A 27,466-nucleotide genomic window follows, 5' to 3' on the forward strand; every position below is an offset into this window, starting at 1 on the left:
TGTGCGCGAAATTCAACTTCAATAACACCAAATGACAAACAATTGCATTTATGGACAATCATTTACCCAAAAGTGAAAATTCATTAGTGCTATTAGCATAATCATTGACAATCTATAATGCGTTTGGACAATCATCAGGGTCAATGTTATATTCTATAGCGTGGTTTTATTGATTGTTTTATTTCTCTTATTGTTCATTCGAATCATGCAAATGTTTGTCGAACCACGCTATAGAATATAACATTGACCCTCATGATTGTCCAAACGCATCATAGATTGTCAATGATTATGCTAATAGCACTAATGAATTTTCACTTTTGGGTAAATGATTGTCCATAAATGCAATTGTTTGTCATTTGGTGTTATTGAAGTTGAATTTCGCGCACAAGAAAATACAATCCGCGCATATGAATGTACAAATGCGCTATTGATTGTCCATTGATGCCTATGAATGTACACGCATATTCAAATATCGTTATTGAAAGTTGATCCGCGCTAATGATGTTACTTGTGGTGTTGATGAAAGTACATTACACGTTATTGATACAACTATTGGCACAAATGAATGTACATTTTCTCTTAATGAACAGCAAAAGGTGTAGTGTAGTGTAGAATAATCTTATGATTCAAGTATATGTTAATACTTGCTCCATTGCCCTTTGAAAAGGTATGAATTCAAAAACTAAATAGTTGATAACTAAAATATATTTAAGTACATAGCTAGTAATAATCATATCACTAGCTTAAATGTAGAAATGTAGTTATATTGTTCATTTAAGGCCAGGAATTTGGGATTTGTACTGCAGCTTTTATAGTACTACATTGTATTATTATTTATAGTACTGCTATTGTATCACTAGCTTAAACGTAGTTAATATATTGCATGCAGCGTTTTTTCATAAAAATGTTTAATGATATGTTCTTCTTAACGTATTTTACTATGGTATATGTTTACTTAATATTAAGTTATAGTTGTTGAATCCGTGTATAGTTATAAGAGTGTGGCTGCTGGTACAATATCCCAGATTTGGTTCTAATATTTTTAGTTACAGCCACACCTTTATAAATCAGTGACAATCAAAATTTAAAATGTGCTAAAATTTATTAATAAGTACTCCGACGAAGGACTAGCGTCCGAAATGTCTTTTCATCTTTTCACTGTGTATAATTTACCTTTTTATCATTATTATTAGTTGTCAAAACAATCATTAATCTAAGGTCAAATTGAATACTAGAAAAACTGTAGTTCACTAGATTTTTATTAGTATTTTCTATTTATATAAATGGGCAAGAAAATTTGTTTACTATTCAGACGTTCATGCAAGTAGTTATTTAATTATATCCATTTGACATCACTGGTGATTTCTGTGATCTGATTGGTTAAAAATGATCATCTCTGAATTAAGCCAATCAAAAAAGAGACATTTTTTCTGACCAATCATATCAAGGAATAAGATCAAATTGCACTCCACTCAGTACGTACTATTACTATAAATTACAATCATTAATTGCAGAGTGCAATTATTTGCACTGAATACGAGAAAATTGAGAACCAATCAACCATAATCAGAAACAAATATTTTTCGTAGAATATATATGTTAATGGTATCAAAAGCTTGTGGGTAACAGTTAGTATATACTAGTTTATAAGAGTAAACTATATTTAACCTGAAAATGGGTGTCAGTAGGTAAGGTCAGTATGGGTGTCAGTGCCTTCCTGCTTCGGTGTGAGCATAATGACCAAAATCGTAACACTCTTGGCTCGAGATTGGAATGACAATAGCTAGTATATTGCCCATGCAATTTCCCTGTCTTAATCGTCAGTCTTAATCAGTGCATACCAATAATACATACGGTGATAATGATGACATTATACGCTTTAATGTTCCAACTGTATACTCAAATACTGAAATGCAATTTATCTAGAGATTTTTAGTATAATAATAATTTATTATGGTGTTTGAACAGTGATATTTTTGATGTTCTTTAATTTTGCCAATAAAGTGAGTGAATAACCCCCTAATAAGTTTTTGCCTTTGATTTTTATGTAACAGTATATGGAAAAGTGTTCCAGTTGAGCTAGCTGGCTGGCATGCATACGCAACTGGATATATGCATGCTAAGCATTGACCACTCCTTTTAAGGAAAAGTGTTTCGGTTGAGCCAGTTGGCTGGATTTAGATGGTATTTGAGAGGGAAGAGGGCACGTGCAGACTTGGTGCATGTAGTTGCCATAAAAAAGCTGAATCCCCCTCCCCTTCTGAATTATGATCAGTTTTGTTCTTTATGCCAAGCTACAGCAAAAGATGCATATGGCAGAATGAAAGTGGGGGACTGATTTTATGTGAGTGCAAATTAAAATTTTGAAAATGTGAGTGCAAAATTTATGTTGTGAGAAGGGATGGTGAACCAACCCTGGATCAATATATATCATTCGTTGGTCAAACCATGCGGATAAATATTTCTGTGCAGATACAGGTAAGTTACTAGATGATAAATAAGAAAGCATCAAAAAGGGCAATTTCATTTTCAATAAATAATAAATATTAATCATATAGGAATAATTGACAAATAATAATCATCTTAGAACAATTTTATAGAGAAAAAAACTTCTATATTCCCTAATACTATGAACAAATGGAGCAACTTTTCCTTGACTGTGCATGGTCAACGTCATATAACAATGGATAAAGTCGAACAAAACTATCCTCTGATTCAAGAGTTCAGCAATAAAAAGAGCTAATTGTGCTTGGCTATGCCCTGGTGTGACTCTTATGCTTCTTTTGGGCATACTGTATCAACCAGCTGTGGGCACCCAAAACTCAATAGATGCAGGCTTAGCAATAACCAATCCTTTATTTTATCAGACAGTTGCTACCTGATGATTGCCTTAGGAACTTGAACATTGATCTGTTCTGCACGACATGGGTGGAATTCCAGGCTAATCAACACCTTGGTCAGTAGTTTACCTGGCCTGCATAAGGAAGGCACGTTTTTTTATTGGAGGGGAGGATCATCCTTTAAGAATTTATTTTGAGGGTCTAAGGGTCCTGTTACACATTGAAACTTTTAGCTCAAACTTATATACTCATTTCCATAAAGTTAGTCTCCTGAAAAGCTATAAAGGTGAGGCCGACAAGGATAATGGGTAGATACATTTTACATGTTTTAACTGCTTAATAACTGTTGATGTACTTGCACATCTTTTACCAGTTATAGTCTCACCTCTCCTGAGCATCCTCAAGCTGCAGTTTGTATCAACAAAAGTTTACTTGTTGAATATGAAATATTTCCCATGATCCTCAGTAACCTCAGCTTTCTAGGTTTTTGGTGACTAACTTCATTGAAATCAGTATATGCAATGGCATTGCAAGACAAGTTTCACTGGGGTGTTACACAAAAGTAGAACAGCTTTCTAATCATTCAACCAAAACTTATGTCATGAACAGTCACAGGATTAAATTTTGCTGTGCAACACCCTCGTGGAACTTGTCTCATGATGCTATTGCACACACGTTTCAGCCAAAATTTTATTTTAAACATGTAATACTATAGGGCATTAAGCTATCTATTTTGACAAAAGCTGTTTTCTTGTCCTGATAGCATTTACATCAAAATGATTTGGTTCCACAGAAAAATTAAGACATGACATATCCAACATGTCTACCAGTAAAACGCATCTTTATCATACAAAGTTGATTGATTAATTTCTTTAGCTTTTGAGTTTTAACACTGAATTACAACCCTACAATCATAGCAACATCAACTCTAACCTTCAGTGTTCTCTTCTCCCTTATAAACCTGAATTTCAGCGGGATTAAAAAAATCAAAACCGATGGTTCATATTCTAAATATTTTATAGCAGAGACCGTTATAACAACTCCAAATTCTTTGTTTTTCTTTGTCTTAGGCAGAGACGTTGGACATCAGTATAGACGAAACTTCTTTAGTATTTCTGGAATAGGCCAGTGTTTTTCATCTTCGCGGTTGATTTTCCTGTGTTGTCGAGTATCTTCATTGATCTTTTCAAGGCAGTGTCCACAAAGATGGCCGACTAGCTTATTATTCCCACAAACAACACAAACTTCAATGTCAGTTCTGTTCTTAAGCCATTTATGACGATGTCTTAACTTCTTTTTTGAAGGGGTTGTCTTCCTCTTAGGAACAGCCATCCACAAAAAACTTTCATTTTCTTGTCTTTCTTCCACTTGGTAGCTACCAAAATTGCCCATGATGGGAAGTGCAGCATACTCAACATTTAGCGCTGTAAAATTCATAAGAATTCTTTGCTCTAACATGGATATTTTTGTAGTAAAAGCGCGACCAACTCTTGCACACATGGCGACCGCCATTTTGAAATTTATATCCACAGGAACCCCAAACACAAACTTTTAAAACTCCTCGTAATAATAAGATGAACAAAAAGCTAAAAGGAAATTTTTCTTATGAATATTTTAAAGAAAAGACACAAGGATCAATAAAAATAATAATAAAACGAGTTTTAGTCGTTTTAGCCCTTTTAATAAAAATAAAATAGAAATACTGGAAAACATAGTTTGGGCTTTCTGTGGTCGGTCAAATTACGCAAAGTCTTCCGAAGAATTCCCGAAGCCGAGCCGAAGCCAAAGTGACCTTCTCTGCCCGCTAGCTGCACTGACTGACATTGGGACATTCGAGCTTTTTTGGATTCATTAAATACTTCATGATAACAGAAGGAATAATATTTTACGAAGAGACCACAAATGACACTTTCTCAATGCTTTCCTAGGTATGTTTAATGTCTTCAAATATTGTTTAGCGTGGTTCAAATACTTGCTCGAAGTCAGTCAACAGAGTACAATTCTTATTTTCATTGTTTTCTTCGCTCGTATGGCTTTGTGACTATCACACATTGGCAAGTAATTTCTGCTTCAAGGATGAGTTATAAACCATAGCTATCGTAGTTAGTATGATATCATGGCTCTTTCAAAGAGAGAATATTCAAAATTAATCCCCGGCACTCATATACTGAATCCCTCTCATAATGAATTCACTCAAAACGATTACCCTTACTACTCTGACATACAGATAATGAATATTCGCCCCCAAATTTCAACTTTCCATTTCTTCTTTTTTTCCCCCACAATAAATTTTAGAGAAATTTTACGTTTGAAAAGCCGTTACTTTAGCCGCTACTTCATGCTCTCCATGGTATATACTGATGGAGTTCCTGTGGATTTTGCGGGATAGTTTCCCGCCCTGTTTCGCGCCAATAGTGCAGTTTTCGTATGACTGTGAAAAGCTCAGTGCCGTAAGCGTGAGCTGCCGTGACCGTGATACTTTCTAGAATTTTAATTGGCTGTGTTTTTTTTACGCGCAATGATGATTGGTCTGGCATTGCCGTGACCTTGGCGTGACCGTGTCCACGCCGTGTTTATGCCGTGTTCCGGGTATTTGATTGGATGGAGAGTAAATTCTCGTGCAATGTGATTGGTCTGGCGTATCCCTTGCCGTGTCATGGCCGTGTTCGTGCCGTGAATTTTTCACAGTCATACGAAAACTGCACTATGCGCGCACTTACTCCCCCTGGCTTGACCTTCATCAGCCTAGAGGGTTGTTACAAAAGTATCATTAAGATTTCAATTTCTTTCTGAAAAGGCCATTTTTTATTATCCTATTTCCGTCTTTCCTTTCTTTCTTCCCAGCTTTTCAGATTTTGACAAATAAATTTCTATTCTATTCTATTTTTAAGCCTCGGCTGAAATTTCAACGCAGAATGTCTCGATATACAATAATAACGCAGCTCCTCTTCATCTTTGGTAAGTGTTTCTCTTTCATTCTGTCATGGTCAGTCTATTTTATACATAAAAATCTACTATTTATGGTGGTCCTTCTCCATTATCAAAGAAGTAAAGAGACCATGAACCGTGATCGATGATGGTCAAGTCGCAGCTAATAGTGGATCATCGAGCGATGCCCAGGGTCCGTGACCTCAAGGGATACCGTGACCACAAAGGATATCGTTACCACACTGGATACCGTTATCACACTGGATACCGTTACCAAACTGGATACCGTTACCACACTGGATACCGTTACCAAACTGGATCGGCCGTGACCACACGAGATACCGTGACCTGGTAGGTAAGTCTTTAATGCAGTATTATATTAAGTATGATTATAGAAAATAAGTATGATTTATTTCAAGAAACGTTCAGCAATCCATTTAGTTTTTCTAAGAAAAAATTAAAGCACTATTTTATGAATTGCGCGCAAGCAATTATAAACTGAGGCTACACTTAGATGTCATCTTACTTCTAAGTGAGTTCGGTGACCCCATTTTTTATTTCCTCATATTAAACGTCTATTATGAACTTTTCTTCGATTGCACGTTACGTCACGTCGTGGCCATGTTGATGCCAATTAATAAAGATTTCTCATTAGCATCCATTGTTAATGGCAACACAATGGCCGCCATGTTTTTGTCTTTTGACTCTCTTGGGAATGCTTGCTACCCATCGATTATCACCATGCGAAGTTTGAAGGGAAAAAACTGGGAAACGGATTTGCCCTCAAACGTCCTTAAAGTCAATCAATCAATCAATTAAATTTTATCACCGTAGGTACGAAAGATAGTAAACTGACGTTTCGGACGTTAGTACCAGTCCTTCGTCGGAGTCATTTACTCCGACGAAGGACTAACGTCCGAAACGTCAGTCTACGCCTTCATTCGTCCATAATCGAACCATTTAACGTTATGCCAAATGTACAACAGAAATTTGAGCGCCTTTTGTCAATACATTTATGTTGTTTGACCATTCTTGCTGTCGATCTTACAAAGGTTTGCCGGCTAGGTCTTTTAAGAAGGTCATAGTTGATAGTTTTAGATTGACCAGTTTATCAAGTTATGATGTCTCGATCGCCTACGTCAGTAAATAAGAAACATCTTTATCATTTCAAATCTTGGACTGCCAATTCAATTATCCTTTTCCGATTTAGTCCTTCAAAATCAAATCAACTTTAATTGGATTTTTCACTCATTCTCGGTATGACGATTAAACACTCCCATTCGTCTTTATTTTTTAATTTTTCGACTCCTTTTGACGAGTGCAACGAAGTCTCATTCCTTGGCATTCACTGGACACACCCAACTTCTATTTTACTGGAATGAAAGACGCTTGCGTACAAGCCGTACGCCCAAAGTCTACTGAGTTCTACGACCAGGAAAGACCAGGAAAGACCAGGAAAGACCAGGAAAGACCAGGAAAAACCAGTTAATGTTCGTTCAGTGATGTTTATTACTTGTCAGTAGTAATTTCTTAGCACTGGGTAAAAATTCAACCTCATTTTCCTTATTTAAACCATGGTTTTTTATTGATTGGTCATTTATTCATTTATATTACTTGAGGGATGATCCTGGATTCGCCTGTATATCAACTCAGTTCCGATCATGTGATAAAAATAATAATCAATCTCTATTCAGGAAGCCTACTTCACATAATGTGTTTTACAATAGGGTCCTGCCGTATAAATAAAACTAATTTAATAATAAATAAATGTAAAGGAGTAAGAAAATCTAGATATAAATATTAAAATTTATTAATATTAAAAATACCCTCCCTCAAATCAACCATGCTAGTAGCAGGAAAACACTATTAAAGGTCAAAATGATTCAAAAACTCTTAATGTGAAAACTATCTTACAATAATTAAATCCCCTCCCCCTTTATAAGCTTCTTTAAAGTTGTAATATCCCTAGCTTCCCTTATTTCATGCTTCAGATCATTCCAGTCATTACTAGCGAAATTAATTGATCTCCAGTGTCCCCATTTGGGATGATCATTTGATGATCACGTATAAAAGAGCACCTGAACTAGCTACGCGTAGCATACGAAATTTACTAAGACTATAACACCAAAATAATCCCTAAAATGAGCCCATGCACCCCCTGGCTGCGTTTTCACGTTATGCGGTTTAAGACACATTCCAATTCCATTCTCTTGGTAGTCTATAGTGGATGATATAGAAGTAAGAAATTTTTTTTCTTCTTGTAACCAAATGAACATCAATTTACAAACAACTGAGAATTGCAATCAGTTCGTCGGTATTCGTTTAGCTTTAGTTTTCTGGGTTTACTCGCGTTTACTCTATCTATACCTATCAATATATCTAGGAACGGGCGATGTTGATTTTACCTCTTGTTTTACCTTACACGGTTCGTTTACTAATTGTTGCTGTTGTGGTGGTTTCGTGGTCGTCCCACTTATTCAGTTTGGACAAGAAAAAGGAGTTAAGAGAAGGAAGGAAGGAAGGAAAACAAACACCATAAAACACCATTAAACCCTTTGTTTTCTATTGTTTAGTTATAGTGCTATTTAACACGAAATAGGTACTGTTTTACAAATTAGTGTTTGCGCTTTAATACTGGCACAAAACAGGTTTTTCCTATTAGTTGAACGAAGGAAGGAAGGAAGGAAGGAAGGAAGGAAGGAAGACATTATATCAAAGGTTAATATTTAATAAAGCAAAATAAAACAAGTATAATCCTGGCAAGAAAAAGCAGGTTATTCCAAGTTATTCGTCTTTAGCTATAGGAGTGGTCTAGGTCAGGGCCAGCACCAAAAGACTGAAGAGCTTCCATCTAAGATCACAAACAAGCGGCACCTAGTTATCTACAAATGGGCGTAATGGGCAAGTATAATCCTGGCAAGAAAAAGCAGGTTATTCCAAGTTATTCTTCTTTTAATTAGTAGTTGCCCAGGTCAGAGCCACTGCAAAAGGAGCTTCCATCTCAAAGATAACAAACAAGCGGCACCTAGTTATTTTTCAAAGGACGCGCCCATCGTCTTTACGTTTTCTGACGTTATCTTTACATATATGGCCATGTGAGGGTCGGTCGGATAGTCAGATTGTATGGCTTCTCTCTTTTAAAAGAAGTAACACAACAAGACAAGCTCATTACCGATCTGGAAAGGGAGACGTTCTTCCTTAAGTTGGACAAACTGAACTCTAGCAACATACGCAAAAACTACAGCTATGGAAGGTGAGAGATTTTCATTGATCAAACCTCTCATTTGTCTATATTATTTCTCAGTTGACACGGTTTTCTTTGTTATTCACTAGGCTTTATTTTTGTTATAACCCTTATTATAAATGCGAGGTCAATGTATATGGCTTATTGCCTCCGTTCTCGGTAATTAAATCTTACTTATATGTACCTATATATTTTTATTTGGAGAAGGCACGAAGCTTTTGGCGCGTCCATGCCGCGTTCATAAGAAGAAGGCACGAGTTTTCGGTCACCGAAAACAGTTTTAAAAACTCCCGTTTGTAGTATGGGTACTGAGATGTAGTCTATACCTTCAAAACAGTAAAATAATTACCCCACAGTTTTGCTACAAAATACTGAATTAATTCCTATTCGTTATTGTTTATAATTGAAAAGTGGGAAAGATCTCAAACGACGAGTTTTCCAGAGAAGATGCCAAGAGCAATCCAAACACGCCGACACCAAAAAACATGGACGATAGCAGTGCCATGTCCTAACAGGTAAATCAACAAGATATCAAAGACTTTCAAACTTTTAACCCAGTACTACTCATAGCTGGGGCTATTCATGGTTCTTGGCTAAACAATAGAGAACCAATCACAATTGTGTCCGTTTTCCCAGTAGAATTCCCACGCCCCGGAAATTTTAAAGGCTTTTGTTATATTTCACCAGTTTTTGAACGCGCGTATATGCTCATGAACTCCGTCGAACGTTCGATAGTAGGTATACACTTTTAAAAAAACCAATACAGAGATTGCCGTGATAAGTCAGTCAATCACTTATTAATTGATTCAGAGAAATAAAGTTAATAGCCAGACAGTTGTCAAGAAAATAGTAGCGATAGAGCACTCGCCTCGCACCTCTGGGATGTAGGAAATTTGAGTGCAGCTTGTTGGGTCTCTCTTTGGACTCGATGGTTTTTCGAGGGGTTTCCTAGTTTTTCTTTCACTGCAAAGCCTGAGAGGCTTAATTCCAATTCGATCTGTTAAGTTAGCCTTGCCCTGACTTAACCAACCTAGATGTTAAAAAGTTCAGTACTATGAGAACTGTAAGTTAGCTGTTCCCTGGCTGGCTAACATCAGTCCAGAGGTTGTTTCAGGGCTAAATCTGCAAGTTAGCTGTGCCCTAACTTAGATCAGCCCAGAGGCTGTTTCAGGGTTCAATTTGTAATTTAGCCGTGTCCTGACTTCGACCAGCCCAGGGGTTGTTTCAGAGGGTTCGATCAAATTTGAAGATTAATGTTTGATTTTTAAATTTATCGTGTTCGTTTTAGATTGACAGCAGTTCGAGCCCAGTTTCCCTCCCAAAAGCAGGCACCAACTGGCCGTGGAAAACTGGATCATGTGCACATTGGATCAGCAAGGCCATATTGTCTTCTCCTGACATGAAAATGCCTCTAAATGAAATCTACGCTTGGTTCATTATTCATGTGCCTGGCATTCAAAACAAGAAAGATCAGGATGCAAAAAGTGGGTGGAAGGTGTGTGATAGCTTACTGCCCTCCCCCCCCTCCCCCGCCCCCTCGAATTATGATCGTCTTTCAAAAGCAGTTGAATATTAGGCTAAAACTTGGCATACGACTTGCCTTTACAGAATTTTATTAACAGATCTTTATCTTTATTAATGGATGTTGTTCCAGAACACTATAAGGCATACGCTCACAACTCGCAAGTGGTTCTGTCGTACAACCAGGACTGATCACGACGGCTCGAAAAACTGTTGGACTTTGAAGAATGAAGTGTTAGGAGAACCTTCTCTGAGAGCGCCAAGTAACCTGACTAATGGAGTGTACCACAACGTCCAATCAAAAAGAATGGCAGTTTTTCATGGCAACCAAAACGATGTCCAATCAGAACTGAAGATGGCAGTCTCCCATGGAAACCATCAATACACCCAATCTAAAAGGGCGGCAGTCTCCCATGGCAACCAGCGCGAAATGCAAGCACAAATGATGGCAGTCTCCCTTGGTAACCAAAGCGATGTCCAATCAAAAATGATGGCAGTCTCCCATGGCAACCAGCGCGAAAACCAATCACAAATGATGACAGTTTTCAATGGTAACCAGCGCGATGTCCAATCAGAAATGATGGCATTCTCCTATAACCAAGGCAACGTCCAATCGCAAAGGATTAGATTTCGCTACGTTAGTAGTTCGACGCAAACTAGTGCTCATCTTTGGGCTCACCAAGGCCATCATCCACAATGTCGTTATTTTCGAGGAGATCCTGATCAGTGGTCGTAATCATACGTGCTGATTGGCTAGAGATGACGTATAAGAGTGGGGATTTTTTTTGAACATTATACTATATGTCTCCTTTCGAGTTTCAATTTCTATTCTCTTTGGAATATTAATAAGCTTTAATTTATATTAAAATTAACGACCGTCATATATATATTATAAATTGTGTTTCAGTTTCCGGGTGATTTCGCTTCTCTCATTCAGTGCCGGATGGAATTGGCCAATCCTAGTTCCAGGTTTTCGGCTAGATAAATGACAGCTTTTACTCGAAAATAAAGAAAATAAATAAAACTTACCGCGGAAAGATTCGCCAAATATCTTTTAGAAATAGCATTTTTGTTGTTGTTGTTGTAAAATCTGATATTTTGTTTTCACATGAGATAATAGAAAATACTTGGAAATTTTCGCTGCGACGTCAATAAAATAATGCCTTGCTCGCTTAGATTCCAAATCACCTGGTCGATGTATGTATACACAGGGGAAAAACTGTTCTTTCTTTGAGTATGATTTCTTTATGGTACGATCAGCACTCCAATACCACTTCATGGTCACTGGAAGTATCAGGAAGCCGACCAAACAAACATATTACACCTGGAAAAATGAACAACTGGTCGCTGTACATGTATTGGACGACTTGCACTAACAGGTCACGCGACCCTTCCCTTAAAACGAGCAGTTTTGTCAAAATAAAAAAACAGAAATATGAAAAGAGCATCTCGGCTCTATTAGAAGGGAGGCAGAGTTTCAGCTCATAATAAGCGAAAAAAGAGAAATGGCATTAGATATGACATCAAATGTTTTATAAGGATTTGTATGGGAAAATGCACTGGATGGCCAAAGCTTACCAGCCAACACTTTTCCCATACAAATCCTTGTAAAAAATTTGACTTTATGTTTAATGTCATTTCTTCTATAGTCAACATTTCAAGCTGAAACTTCGTTCTCTTACTAAAGTTGAGGTGCTCTTTTCATTTCTGGAGTTCATTTTCACTCATTTGCTCGTTTTAAGGGGAATGAGGTCACGTGGCCTGTTAGTGCAAGTCGTACATTTCCCTGCTCAACAATGATCAACTTTAAGGAAACTGGGATTTTATCCTTTCCTTCTTCTTGAAAAATAAATGATTAACATGTTTTACTTTTTAATTAAATAATAATGATAAATGTAGTAATACTGAACTCTGTTAAATAGGCTATCGCTATCAACCATAACTTTCATTACACAAAGACAAATACGCAAGAGACCATTTGTGTCTTTGTGGAATGAATGTTCTTGTTGGGTGATAGCAACTGAGTCTCAGGTCAAACGTCGAACTTCACATTAGCCGAACCTAATTGAAACAATGGATAACTAAGCGGTTTTTACTTTGATGTCATTAGGTTCGGCTCTTGAAGACCGACGTTTGACCTTGGTCTTAGTCACTAAGGGGCGAGGTCAAAACAATGGCCTAAAATAGGGATCCGATTTTATGAATTAAGGTGGTGGGTACTGGTACATACCCCCTTCACCCCTCAGAGACCTGTTCAAATGCGCGATACTTGGGGTTTATACTGGCAATTTCTATACACAAATATGTTTTTTAGCACACATGCAGAAAGACAATCCATTCATTTCTGTGATTTGGCTTTTAGTTCTGCAGATATTTGAGGACAAAATCTAAGATTTCACTTCCAGAGGTGGTGGGTACCGGGTAACACCACCCCTCCCCCCTAAATCGGGTCCCGTGAGATGACAATTTTTTGCCCTCATCCCTAAATAGCTACTATTCGTCAGTATCAACTAGTTTGTATTTATTTCATGGTTTTATTGCATGCGCTTTATGGAACATTGGAGCTTGCAATGATAGAGACCTTTTTTTAGCACCTTGGACAATTATTCAAATGTCCCGCCTATTATTGCAAGCTCATCGATGGTCTCGCTTCGATGCAAAGGAACGGGTGCCTTTCAAGATGGCGGAGGAAACTGTGAAGAGGACTACAGTAATTTTGGGTTAACTTTTTTAATGTTTTCATTTTGCTTTCGATTTTTTCTCAAATCAGCTGGAGAGTATTCCCAAAAAAAAATAAACGAACAAAAACCGGTTCCAAAGTATTTTGGGATTTTCCATTTTAGAAAATAATGAATTAGAATGGTTTTATTAGCCAAACTAGCATGCCAATGGATGAACTGCCTTTCGTTGTTTATCAATTTTTTCAAACACTAGCAAACTTCAGCGAAAATTCAATTGTTTTGGTTTGAAAACCTAAGAGAGGGACTTTGGAAGCTACTTCAATAAATAGACAATACGCAAGTATGGTTCTCCTTTACTTTAATCAACACGCAAAATATCTGTGTTTACAATATGTACATGATGAAGGCATGGATAAGGATAAACAAAATGAATGGTCTTTCAGTGATCGCTTGCCATGGTTATTACAAAACAGTGTGAGAAGACACGGTTCAGTGTTTTTTGCAAATGCAATGTTAAAACTGGCATAAAATTAACACTTTTAATCCTTCACGTCCATCTGTATGCTTTTTTATTACTAAACAAGCTGTATAAATCCTGCTATACAAGCTATTTGGCATTATATGATAAATTTTACCACCACATGGCTCAAAATGTTTGAGCATACTCAAGGCACCATAAAATTAAGACAGAAATACAATGTATGTCCATGGGAGTGCTCAAAATTTTTGAGCATACTCAAGGCATCATAAAATTAAGACAGAAATACGATGTATGTCCATGGGAGTGCTCAAAATTTTTGAGCATACTCAAGGCACCATAAAATCAAGACAGAAATACAATGTATGTCCATGGGAGTGCTCAAAATTTTTGAGCATACTCAAGGCATCATAAAATTAAGACAGAAATACAATGTATGTCCATGGGAATGCTCAAAATTTTTGAGCATGCTCAAGGCAAACAAATTACTTGTGTATTTGGATGTTTACGAAAATTACGCTTTGAATTCCTGGTTATTTTTACTTGAAAAACGAAAGATAATTATAGATAATCCAATAAAATATTAGGTTTAGTGAAATTTACCTTGGATGTCTTTCATTAAAATCCAAATTTTGAAGATTTCCGAACTTTTTAAGGACAAATCAACATTGCAAAACAGACTTGAAACTGGTTCAAAAAGAATGGTAAGCAAAATATAATCTTACTTTTACTGCTTTTTTACATAATGATATTTGGTTATCTATATGAAGAGTCTTGTTTTTACATGGACCGTATATTTTTACCGCAATGAAAATAGAAAAAAGAAATGTCCCTGAAATAAAATTCCTCCGAAACTCTCTCCGATAAAAGTTGAGTTGTCATCTGGAAGTTTCTTGTTTTAAGTTCAATGATTTTCGCTTTGTTTACATCCCCAAATGTAGCACAAAACCAGTTTTTTTGTTATGACTTTGCCACTTGAACTCCTTCATACTTCCTTCTATCGATAATGATGATTTTTGAACCAAAACTTTCCAGTAATCACTCGTAGTAAATGTGGAGCTTCATTGCACAGTTTTTAGTTTGAATATCTTCAACTCAAAAACCAGTTTTTATCAGTTGTTTGATTCGTGAGCCTGCCGCTGCTTTTGATTGGCTAACAGACAAAATCTAGTAAAACTGATTTTCCTTGAATTCGTGATCGACCTCTGTATCATCTGCAAAGTAAGTGGTGACTAAATCGTTGAAAATCAGCTGCAAAATGCAGCGTTTTTCAATACTTGAAAGCTACTTTAATCGTAAAATTGAATTCGTGACATTTACCAGAAGCAAAAGAAGGCCTTATCAAGCAAATTGAATGGAATACCAGTGAAATATAATCATTTGAAAAGGAAGATCTTCGTTCACCATGCATGCATAATAATGTAAACAAAGGTGTGTTTTTCTCGCAAATATAGTTAAATAAGACGGAATTGTTTTAAAGATATCCTTTTTTGAATAAAAGAATTTAGTTGGGCAGTAGTGCTGCACTTCGGAAATCTACCGGTTCTTGTGAGAAACGTTTTTTAGTTTAATTTAGCTTACTATCGCTTAGCTTACTATTTAACCTGGAGATTTACCTTAGCATTTTAGTGTTTTATTTGCACTTTTCAATTTACTCCTGCTTTTTGTGTTTTACTCAATAAATGTTCATCTTTTCATATCATTGTAGTGCATGTTTTAATATTTTAAGCTAGTAAAACCAGTAAATCGATAATTGAGGTTGTTTTTCCAGCATTTTCCGGTGGAATCTTAACCAGTCCATGTAAAAGTTGAAAAAGTCGTGGAAAAATTGAAAAAGACGTGGAAGGGTCTATTATTTGTCACATCAATAATAGTTTATCCATATAAAAGTTTACTTTCTAAACCTTTTATTTAAAATGCTTGGTCATTCTTTTCCACCAGAGTGCTCAAAATTTTTGAGCATTGCCATGGACAGAATGACAAGAAGTACGACCTTCCATCAGAGTGCTCAAAATTTTTGAGCATTGCCGTGGACTGAACGGATGACAAGAAGCATACCTTCCACCAGAATGCTCAAAATTTTTGAGCATTGCCGTGGACTGAACGGATGACAAGAAGCATACCTTCCACCAGAATGCTCCATTTGTTTTCAATAAAAACTACTCAAATAAAATTTCAAATGACATGATGGAGATAATACCTAAAGTTTTTGTTTCAAAATGAAGTGCAAAAAGATTTGTACTGAAAAATCAACCAAAAAAATCAATTCGATTGCCATGGTTAACATAAACCTGCGATAATGATAACAAATCGCTGCTAATTTTCTAAAATGGAAAATCCCAAAATACTTTGGAACCGGTTCAAAATGAACAACACCTGCAAAAACAAGTTTTCAGACTTACGATAAATATTGTGATCATTGGCACTTTGAGTGTCATTTTGTTGAATATAGAATTCCTTGATGCATACGATATATTGATCTTGCAAAGACAAGGTTTGGCATTTTAGGTGTCATTTTGTTGAATATAGAACTCCATGATGCATAAGATATATTGATCTTGCAAAGACAAGGTTTGGCATTTTAGGTGTCATTTTGTTGAATATAGAATTCCATGATGCATAAGATATAATGACATAGAGCCTTATTTGCTATTAATGTATATACAACAATAAACAATACCTGTATCCATATGTTCATTCATATCTCTGAGAAATAATATTACCCAAAAAATGTTTTCCAGAATGAACTTTAAAAGTAAAAAAAAAAAAAAATTTCGTAGAGCGCTTTAGAATATTTTAATAGGTTGAGCGCTATATGAATTATTATCATATTATTACTATTATTATTATCTAAATTTGTTATTATAATTATTAAAAAATATAGAATTTATTAATATCCGATACTTTAAAGTTTTAAGTATTCGACGCGTCGTGAATCAGATCAGGGCATAGAAATATTGATATCGTGATATTTTGGGAGTTCTTAAATTTTGCATTTCAGTTAGATATTTGTTATTTATGAAACAACGTTATGTATATATAATGATCAGGAAGTCTAGCTAAACGGACATGAGTGAAAAACGTCTGAGCATGCTCTGAATCCGTATGCAAATTAGTCAAAACATAAGTAAATTTGACTTTCAATCATGCCTGATAAATTGGACTTCACAAAATGCCATAACTTAAGGCTAATTCTTTCATATTGTGTTTGTTAAGACAGTATCTTAATCTGTCAAAAGTATTCTTCGTTTGACGTTACGTCATCGCAGCCATGTTGGTACTATTTAACAAAAGATTTCTCGTTAGCATGCATTGTTAACGGTACCACAATGGCCGCCATGTTTTTGTCTTTTAACTCTCTTGGGAATGCTTGCAACCCATCAATACTCTCGAACTTTTCTGTGTACTTTTAGAAAATAAACATTTATTTTCTCACTCAAACTCTTCAAAATTTTTAGAAAACGTGCAGAAATGCACGCATGCGCAAACGTTTTTCTCTAGTGTCAGCTACGACCAATTCAAATTAAAACCACCCACGCTTTGTGAGAAAGGTATTTACATAGATATCCAATACTTATTCAGGAACCGCACTTCGCCGCGTTTATGTCCAAAAATAATTTTGCGTTATATGATTTGCCCAAACCTTTGATATGACTTAAACATATTGTAATAGTCCCCTTCACAGTTCCCTGCGCCATCTTAAAAGGTAGCCGTGCCTTTGAATCGAAGCGAGACGAACAGTGAGTTTGCAATAATAGAGACATGGGAATAATTGTCCTATAGATGTTAAAAAAAGGTCTTTATCATTGCAAGCTTACCGTTCGTCTTACCTTGATGCAAAGGCTTTCCTAACTTTCAAGATGGCGCAGGGAACTGTGAAAGAGACAATTGCCCCTCAAAAGCACGACACTGATAATTGCATTTCAATTCCAAAGTTTTCAGGGTGTGGGGGCATTCCATACATACATACTTTATTGAGACTCCGTCGACAGGGCTTTTCAGCCACAATATAAGCATACAATATGATATGGTATAAAATTATGTTTACAGCAAACTATAAAATTAAATCTATAATTATAATATAATAAATAATTTATAATAAAATTAAAACTTATTCCCAATTAAAATTTTTCTTAAAAAGGCCACGTTTAAAGGTATTTATATCCTTGCTACTTTGAAGGTCCTTTCCTAGTTTATTCCATTCGCTAACTAAACCCCGAATAAAAAAGCTCTTTGCCCCGTTGAAAGCCAGCAGCGAGGAATGTCTAGGCTTCCAGATCCTCTAGTATTTCTGCCATGAATAGCAGAGCGCTTTAAATATTTATTTCCGTTCCTTTCCTTTAGATTAGCTCCCCCCTCCCCCCGTCCAAAATATGATCCGCGGTCCCTTTTATTGCTGTTTAATTTAAATTTTATCAGAATATACTGAGATAACGGTATATCTTTTCTACAGAAGTACTTCCCGTCCGTTGGTTAAGCGTAGAAGAAGGACTACCACGTTAAAGGCCTACAAGTATCTAACATACTAATGTTATGGGATGGACCGCTCTCGGTAGAGCTACTCGGGATCTTTATTCTACTTTCTCTTCACTCTTCTGACTAAAACTAATTACATGAGCTCTATTTATAATAACTTCATGACAGGTGTCATTCTACAATCAATATGATATTATCGCTGTGCCTTGATTGGCTAATGGAAATAGTAAATTCCTGAGTGTGATATCTTATTAAGAATAATACGAGTGAAAATCATAGAACTAAACATAACTTAAACCAAAGATAATATGTGAATATATGGTAAATGTATAGAAAGGTCTACGAGGAATAATTATATCATAAGATTTAAAAGAATAGTGGTAAAATAACTAAGCAAAGGGGTAAAGAGTGTTTAGGGTGTAACCATAGGTGTACATGCTAATGGGAGGAGCTAAGTAGTTTACTTGTAAATTCAAAGCATACCATCATCTAAACTTGTGCGTGATGGCAGCCTTACTGAAATCTTATATCGATATTTTCAATAACTAATTGATCGTTCTTTATCTTGTTTTCATACGATAAGAAATAGTAATTAAAAAACTGATGTCTAGCTTAGTCTGTAAAAACATTCATTTTCTCTCTCATAACACTAACATTCAAGATCAGCAAGAAATAGTCTTAAGGTATATATTTTTATATTTTCCTTATTGTTTTGCCTAATTTTAACCAAATCTTTATTACTCAAAGTTAAATTGGTTACTATAACAACGGTGGGTTTTTGTCGTAAAGTGACCTAGACTTTTTTCTCCAAATCTAGTGTTGTGCTTTATGTTACAGCTTGCGCTAAATTGAACTTTGTGGTAATCTTGTATCACCAAGAGTAGATTGGTTTTAGATATACAGAACGGTGTGAAACTGTTTACAGTGAACCACGAATCGTCTCGATGCAAATGAAGGCCTTTATTAATTATATAAAAGTGCCCCCCGTTGGCATGTTTTCCAAAAAAACTGAAAAAAAAACCTTTGTCGGTTTTTAACACCGGCAGAGTCGCGATCATCGCAAATTTTTAAGTTTTCGGAAAAAAAATTTGCTAGAGGAGACATTAAAAAATTGATTGAGGGTTCCTATATTTTTAAAATGTAAGCTCTAATGTTTGCTCTTCCATCCAGACCACACCTCGATCTGACAGACAAGCCATTAACAGAAGATCGTAAGCCACCATGGCTTTGCCACTTCGTTTTGATAGACAATTAATTCGACTATAGTTGATGGTTAGATGTTTGTACTTCTCTGACATGGGACTGTGCCATAGGGACATACGCGTCCCCGTGTTTGTAAACATCATATAGCTCTCCAATTACCTCACCTTTTTTATAACATCGGTGCAATCCTATAACAGCTCAGCATATAGCCTCCACTAAATTCAGCATTAAAACGTTTTTTTTTTTTTTTAATTTCGAGTCGAAAAACGTCTCCAAACATGCCTGATAAATTGGACTTTACAAAATGCCAAAATTTAGTGTCCATGCTTGAAACTTAAGGCTAATTCTTTCATATTGTGTTTGTTAATACAGTATCTTGGTCTCTTATCTATATTTAACTTATATTTATATTCATAAAAGTATATTCATTTTCTCACTCAAACCATAGTCATTAGATATTAACTTTGCTCAAACTCTATTAAATTATTAGAAAAGCTTAAATGCACTAGTGTCAGCATGAACTACTTGCTAATTGCTGCATGTGAACGAACTATTTTACGCCACTAAAAGAACTTCAGTTAACTCCATTCATCAACCGAACAGTCTCATCTACTCTCCTCATCACTATATGAAATCGATCATTGACATTAGAAAGAGTATTAGAAACTGAACTATTTCAGTTCCACACCTTTATAAGAACTCAATTTAATATTTTCAATCATGTCAGAAACCGACACACCGACAGTCAAATATGTCCTCTTCTAATTACTCCTTCTTAGACTGTTATCTACATTTCCATCGAAGAAAGCCACTATGCGTGCCCACGCCTATAACAGGTGCAATTCTGTCGGTTCACGGCACAAGCGCAAGCGCAGGTATCAAGTAACTATAAGTTTAAATATAGCAAGTAGACTGAGATGCGCGACAAATGTTGATTGCACTTGGTTAAGCAAGGAGATCCTAATTTCTTAACACAAAGTCGTGCGTAATTGTTTTTCATCTTCTCTTGAGAAAGGTAAGATATTTTTCTATCTTGTGCGGTGTTTATTTAATTTGTTTTATTAAAAAAGCGAAAACCTGAAGGATAGATTAGTTAATCATAGATAGATGTACCAGATGCTTATTGGATGTTATATACATCAGTATAAAGACAAAACCCATCTCTATTATTTAAAAGGTTCAATATTTATAAACTGGAAACAGGCCTTGAGAAGTATGTTATCGCACTTGAAACACTCTCTACGCAACACTTTCAAAAAAAAAAAACTCATATCAGATGATAAAGATTACGAAAAATATATCTTTTCAAAGTGATTTTACAATTTGAATCGATGGCTGAGCTTTAAACCCAAATCCTACGGAGCCTTTTTAGCGTCATGGTACTCCACTTTTTTCTGGCAACCGTTTGGCCGCATTCACTTTTTCAGACTTCTGGCCGCGTTCACTTTTTCAGACTTCTGGCCGCGTTCACTTTTTCAGACTTCTGGCCGCATTCACTTTTTCAGACTTCTGGCCGCGTTCACTTTTTCGGTCTGGCCGCAAAAAATACAGTATAGCAGTATATTAATTCAGAGCACACCAGGCCCTATGTCAATACTGATATCGTATGCATCATGGAAATCCTATAATCATTAAAATGACAAATAAAGTGCCAATGATCATAATATTCATCGTATGTCTGAAACCTTGTTTTTGCAGGAGTTGTTCATTTTCTTCGTTCATTTTTTGGGGAATACTCTCGAAAAAATCGAAAGCCAATGAAAATCAAAAAAATTTGGAAAACTGAGGCGTCTCTTTTTCCTCTTGAAATCGCGGATTTTCAGACCACCAAAAAAACCCAGAACATTATGCTGATAGCATAATGACACCCATATCGAAACATTATACTGTTGTTAGATCCGGTAATCCAACTATATAAATCCGCATATCCAGATCAATCAATAGACCTATTCCGAATTCGCTTGACTGACCACGAAACAATGGTTTGAAGTCGAGACTGAACTTGATTCTTTTATTCGTCAAGTTCGACCTCGACTTGAAACCATTGTTTCGTGACCAGTCAAGCGAATTCGGGATAGTAGATGCTTGAATACTGTTACGTAGCAGTACTTTTAAGTACTTAAAAGGCGCGTCTAAGTACCACGCGGGCTCTTTCCTATTATTCTCGCAGTCAAGCAATGTTCAAGCCACTGGCAGGATTTGAACCAGAATTCGACCTAAGATTCAAGCCAGGATCCGAGCCAGAATTTTTTTTTCATTATATTTTTATTTATTAAGTTATGTGGATGGGTTTTTGAATGATTTCCTATGTTCCTCCATTTTGCACAGTCGGTGTGTGGACGATTATATGATTCTTCCCCCCCCCCCCCCCCCCCCTTTCCCCCTGCTCCCTCTACCTTCGTGGGTCCTCCCCTCGGGATTTTGGACTCTTTACCAACTTACTGGGTCAATGACACTGCAGATCACATACGGACTACGCGCAGACCAGAACTAAAATGCAGACCAGAAAAAAGATATAAAGGATATAAAGTCTATGAAGAAATGACTTAAAGATTCCAACGAAATTGATTGCGGTTAGATATAGAGATGAGATGAGATGAGATGAGATGAGATGAGATGAGATGAGATGAGATGAGATGAGATGAGATGAGATGAGATGAGATGAGATGAGATGAGATGAGAACAGATGAGAGCAGATGAGAGCAGATGAGAGCAGATGAGAGCAGATGAGAGCAGATGAGAGCAGATGAGAGCAGATGAGAGCAGAGCAGAGCAGATGAGATGAGAGCAGATGAGAGCAGAGCAGAGAAGAGAACAGAAGAGAACAGAAGAGAACTGAAGAGAACAGAAGAGAACTGAAGAGAACAGAAGAGAACAGAAGAGAACAGAAGAGAACAGAAGAGAACAGAAGAGAACTTTATTTACCCAAGGTGGGTCCTTCAGGATAATCACAATAATTAAATATAAATATATTTACAAGGGAACTGATTAAATACAATAAAGTTAAAATATGCCTAATATTAAATGCGAATACAAATAAAAATTTGAAACAATCATGAATGGAAAAGAAATGAAGGAAGTTAAAATAAAAACCTGCTCTACCAGGACGCCGTGCAATAGCAGTATTAATTGTTCTAAAATGAGTGACGTATTTGAGATTTAAAGCTTGTCAATGATGATGCTTGTCATATATGTAATGGCAAATTATTCCACATTACAGCTCCGCTATAACTAATACTTCTTTTAAAGTATTCTGTATGGGGCTGCGGTACTGCTAATTTGTTTTCAATAAGTTTGGAGGTGAGACAATCTGGTGTCAGACTATTCAAAGTCTTATACATGAAAATACATTTGTCAATCTTGCGCTGATGGTCTATAATTTTTTTCCAATTTAATGACTGAAATATTTCATCTGTATCTACATCATAGTTTGAGAAGGTAATTATTCTTGCAGCACGGTTTTGGAGTTTCTGTAGTTCTCGAGAAAGACCTTTGCTGCAGTTTCCCCACACTATGCTGCAATAATTAAAATGGGGTTGTACCAAGGCATTGTACACTGGTAGGAGTATTTCACTTGAAACGAAGCACCTTATGCGTTTCATTGCGCTTATTCCAGAGGCAATTTTTTTTATAGATATCATAGATATATGGTTCTCCCAAGTAAGATTTCGATCTATCTGTTGTACTTTCGCCTCTCGACTTTTCGTCGTTCGTTCCTTTCATGAACTCACTCGGTCAAATGACGCGGTAATTCAACAGAACACCATGAATCCAATGGTCTTTCTAAGCTGTCATGTAATTTATCTGGTTAAAGAGAGTTCGCGGAATAGTAAAACACTTGAATTGTACAGACGTTTTAATGTTTCTTACATCTTTCATAAGACTTCAGCAGTTGACGGTGGAAAAAAGTGATAAAAAGTAAAATTGATCGCGGTCAGACTAAAAAAGTGAAAGTTGCCAGAAAAACTGAAGTGGAGTACCATTGCACTAAAAAGGCTCCACACTCAAATCAGGCACGTTCCGTTTAAAGCCAAAAGAATTTCACTATGTGAATAAGCAAAAGATAAACTACGAAAGGTTAGTTTTAAATAAAAATACGCGTACTGACTGACTGACTGAAAGTTTTAGGTTCGCATTATCTGTTAATATATACGTTCTGTTTTCCTTGGTATTTACAGAATAATTCAATGGCCAACAGTTCAATTCCCGAGAATGATACGTTTAGAACAACGGTTACGATAACAAAGCCTACCAAGATCGCCTTGTACTGTATTCTTCTTTTATGGTCTCTGCTCGGCAACACTCTAGTTATTGCTGTCGTATTAACTTACGAAAGAATGAAAACCAATTTTAACTATCTGATCGTCAACATGGCAGTATCAGACCTGCTAGTTCCACTCGTTGTTTTACCATTTAACATTTATAAGCTCCAACATCCTGAATGGGCCATCGGTGGTGACTTTGGTAACGTACTCTGCAAGTTGACCTATATTTTTATTGATATATCTCCATTTGTTTCGTCTTTAAGTCTCGTCATCATAGCCACTGAGAGACTGCTTGTTGTAGCGTACCCCATGTTGAAAAATGCTTTATTCTCAGGCAAAAGAATTTCCTTATCAATTGTCCTCACGTGGATTGCAGCTGCCATTTTTCTTTCTCCTTATTTATATTTTTTTAGTGTGACACGTGAAAATGGTAAGCTCAAGTGTTCCTTAAACCCGTCAGTTTATCCTCCTTATGCCATTTGTACTTTCTTCGCAATATTTGGTATACCTTTGATTGCAATCATTGTCATCTACACAATCATGGCGTACAACCTCGTGAAGGCCTCGAAAAATGTGGCTAAGATAATTACGAACGCGCAAATGCTCTCTCGACAGCGTCGCAACAGAAAGATCTTCTATATGTCTATCTCTATCATCGTTGCCTTTGTCATACTTTGGGGACCCTTTTTCTTCTTTCTGCTTATAGCTGTAGTCCTCCCTAAGTCTGCTTTAAAGGAACTTGATAATCAAGCGATCGAAGTTGCCTATTTTGTTTGCCCGTTTCTTGCTTATGCGAATGCAGCTGTCAATCCTTGCCTTTATTTTATTTTTCTGAGAAGCTATCGTGAAGGAGCTTGTATACTTTTTCACAAGAAGTCAGACACTAGCGACGAAGGAGTACAGCTGGAAATGACTCGTGTTAGATCTACGAGCTTGACATCCAGGAAAACAAATCGGAGTCTACGTGTAGGAAGACGTGCAAGTTCAGTGGAAACACTGACCAACCAATCATCATTCAACAGAAGAGAAAAAAAACACTGACTATAAATAAACAAGAAATTATAAGAGAAAACAAACCAAGAAAATGAAAAATCTAAATTAACGAACAAAAACCACAAGGAAGAAAACAGGCTTTAAAGTCAACGAATGAGAATAAAGACGAACAAAAAACTTTGCAAAAAGTCAGATCCACAACTCCTTAAAAACGGACTCTCTCAGATTCATAAGATGAACTTCAAGATTTCTCAGGACGAAATAGCAGTTTGATAGTGATCCATGATAAATAGACTGAGGGTTGATTCAATATCATTCTGATAGTGATCCATGACAAATAGAATATGTAATTCGGATAGAAACGAAAAAACGATTATTTCTTTCTTTTTTTATTACCTATTCTAAGTTTGCAAGTTACGTCATCGCGGCCATGTTGGTACCATTTAACAAAAGATTTCTCATTAGCATCCATTGTTAACGGTACCACAATGGCCCCCATGTTTTTGTCTTTTGGGAATGCTTGCAACCTATCAATATAATTTTACTTGTACTGAATAATTCTAAAATCTCAAGATAAATGTGTTTTAAGTATGGCAGCTGATATACAGGACATAGTTTGTATAGGAAATAGCACGATCTCAAGTACAATTCGGAATTTATAGGTACGAGTGATATTGAAAGTTCTCAAATTGGACGAGCCTTAAAAACATCACGAGTATCTATAAATTCCGAATTGTATGAGAAGATTGTGCGTTTTTTTGTTTATAATACGCTTAACAAAATTGAGCAACTTAATTGGTACTCCAAAGAGTACATTTTGGAATTTAATCATACTCCTCTGGTCCAATCACAATCAATTATAAGTGATTAAATTTACACATAAAGTTGTTTCCGCTAAGATAAAGACTTCTAAATCATAACTGTAAAGATGAAGATTTGATGATACAATTTTTATATTTTATGATAAGCGTGAAGTACGGAAGGTGAGGGGTGCTTACCATTTTACCGGATATTCCGGTGGGGAAAACAATTCAAGTGGCCATATATCATTTCGATCCGAAAAAGTTCTGGAAAACTCTATATTCTGATTAAGGTAATCCTTTTCCCGCTCTTCTTAGTGCTTCGGGCAGACGCCTGTACCATTTGTTGGTAGTCAAAGTTTCCCGCTCTTCTCTTATTGGCAAACGAGTTTCCAACCGGATGGATTTATTGGTTTAAACGGTAAGCACCCAAGGTTACAGGAAGTAGAATAGAAGCTTTTAATGTAAAAAATAGACCTGAGGTCATCAATTAGACACGTTTGGAACAGCACCTGAAACATTGAGTGGAAGAGTGAGCCCCTGATAAACATTTTAGTGGAAGAGTGATTTTAAAGTGAGAGACAAACGGGCTTTAATTTTTTCTCTTACCAATAAGATAACGGTTCAAAAAGCAGTTTAGAGAATAGGAATTTGCGATACTCCCTTTTCAATATGTTGCTTAGTATGTAAATGAAATAGAGAATATTACATATTTACCCGCACAGAGATACGGATTTTATCTTTGAGAGTTGCGGTGTTATTTTACTTGTGAGCACAGCGAACGAGTAAGAGTTCTCAACGCGAGAGGATAAAATCTGTATCTCTAAGCGGCCATCTTTCTCGTACCCAGAGCATTTATTTCTTTCTGCGCATGCGCGACGAAATAAATAGGCTCCAATCTCATACCCATGCAGCGCCTTTATTTCTTACCGCGCATGCTAGAAATAAAGGATCTGGGATAATTATCGATAAAATACGACTTTAGTGGATTTTTACCTGTTTGATGCGATTCCTAAGAATCCTATTCGGGCTACTTGTCTAATGGTTAAATATCTTCATATGTGACAATATAACGTTTTAGTACTGACTAATTATTGTATCCAAAATTAGCAATTTAACAAATAGACATCAGTTTTTTATGTGTCTGTCCTCTTTTTTACAATAACTTACAAATTTCTCGCGCGCTGATTGGTTATTTTTTATCATCAATAAGAGGACAGACAGATAAAGCTGACGTCAACGAGCGCGCGCTCTTTCCGTTGGTTGTTTTGATCGCTAAAGATGAGAAGTTTTTATCGTTTTTGTTATTGTAAAAAATCAATTGACATCAGATTTTCATGTGTCTGTCCTCTTATTGACAATAAATTTCGCCATCACATTGTCAAAGTAGTGTGGATCCACGAGGCGTAGCCGACACTACTCTGACAATGTGATGACGCAATTTATTGTCAATAAGAGGACAGACACATAAAAATCTGATGTCAATTGGTTAAATTGACGATAAATTGCGTCATCACATTGTCAAAGTAGTGTGGATCCACGAGGCGTCCGCATACTATTTTGACAATGTGATGACGTAATTTATCGTCAATTAGAGGACAGACACATAAAAAGCTGATGCCTATTTGTTTCTTAAAATAACGAAAACGATAAAAACTTCTCATTTTTAGCGATCAAAACAACCAACGGAAAGAGCGCGCGCTCGTTGACGTCAGCTTTATCTGTCTGTCCTCTTATTGATGATAAATCAAAAAATGACGAATCAGCGCCCGAGAAATTTGTAAGTTATTGTGTTGTAAAAAATCTTAGTTTTTCAAGATTGGTAGATGAATAAAAACGAATAAAATAAACAAATACAATCATCATCATCATCATCATCATCATGTATATTTAGAGAAACTAAAAAACTGGATTGATACGAAAAAACTTTCGTTGAATTTCAAAAAATCTAAATACATGCTTATCACATCGAATAAGAAAACTCAACCCGAAAATTTTGTAATATCTATGAGCTCTGTACCAAAGTTATTGAATATT

The 27,466-nt window shown here is 36.1% G+C and overlaps 1 protein-coding gene across 1 annotated transcript; it reads left to right on the plus strand.

Annotated features, from left to right (window-relative positions):
• Window positions 1-18,839: 18,839 nt before the first annotated feature.
• On the plus strand, window positions 18,840-26,701 carry LOC116292979 (mu-type opioid receptor-like). The gene is made up of 2 exons (XM_031700349.2): window positions 18,840-18,851; window positions 23,550-26,701. The coding sequence occupies exon 2, from the start codon at window positions 23,559-23,561 to the stop codon at window positions 24,675-24,677; it is 1,119 nt and encodes a 372-aa protein (XP_031556209.1). The 5' UTR covers window positions 18,840-18,851; window positions 23,550-23,558; the 3' UTR covers window positions 24,678-26,701.
• The last annotated feature ends 765 nt before the right edge of the window (window positions 26,702-27,466 follow it).

Source organism: Actinia tenebrosa, unplaced genomic scaffold (assembly GCF_029948245.1).
Source record: "Actinia tenebrosa isolate PJP-AT-01 unplaced genomic scaffold, QUT_ActTen_1.0 PGA_scaffold11__36_contigs__length_13525064, whole genome shotgun sequence".
In the NCBI taxonomy this organism is placed as follows: domain Eukaryota; kingdom Metazoa; phylum Cnidaria; class Anthozoa; order Actiniaria; family Actiniidae; genus Actinia; species Actinia tenebrosa.

Excerpts from the sequence above, each read along its gene's own strand:
- LOC116292979 (XM_031700349.2), top strand. The coding sequence starts at position 23,559 with ATGGCCAACAGTTCAATTCCCGAGAATGATACGTTTAGAACAACGGTT.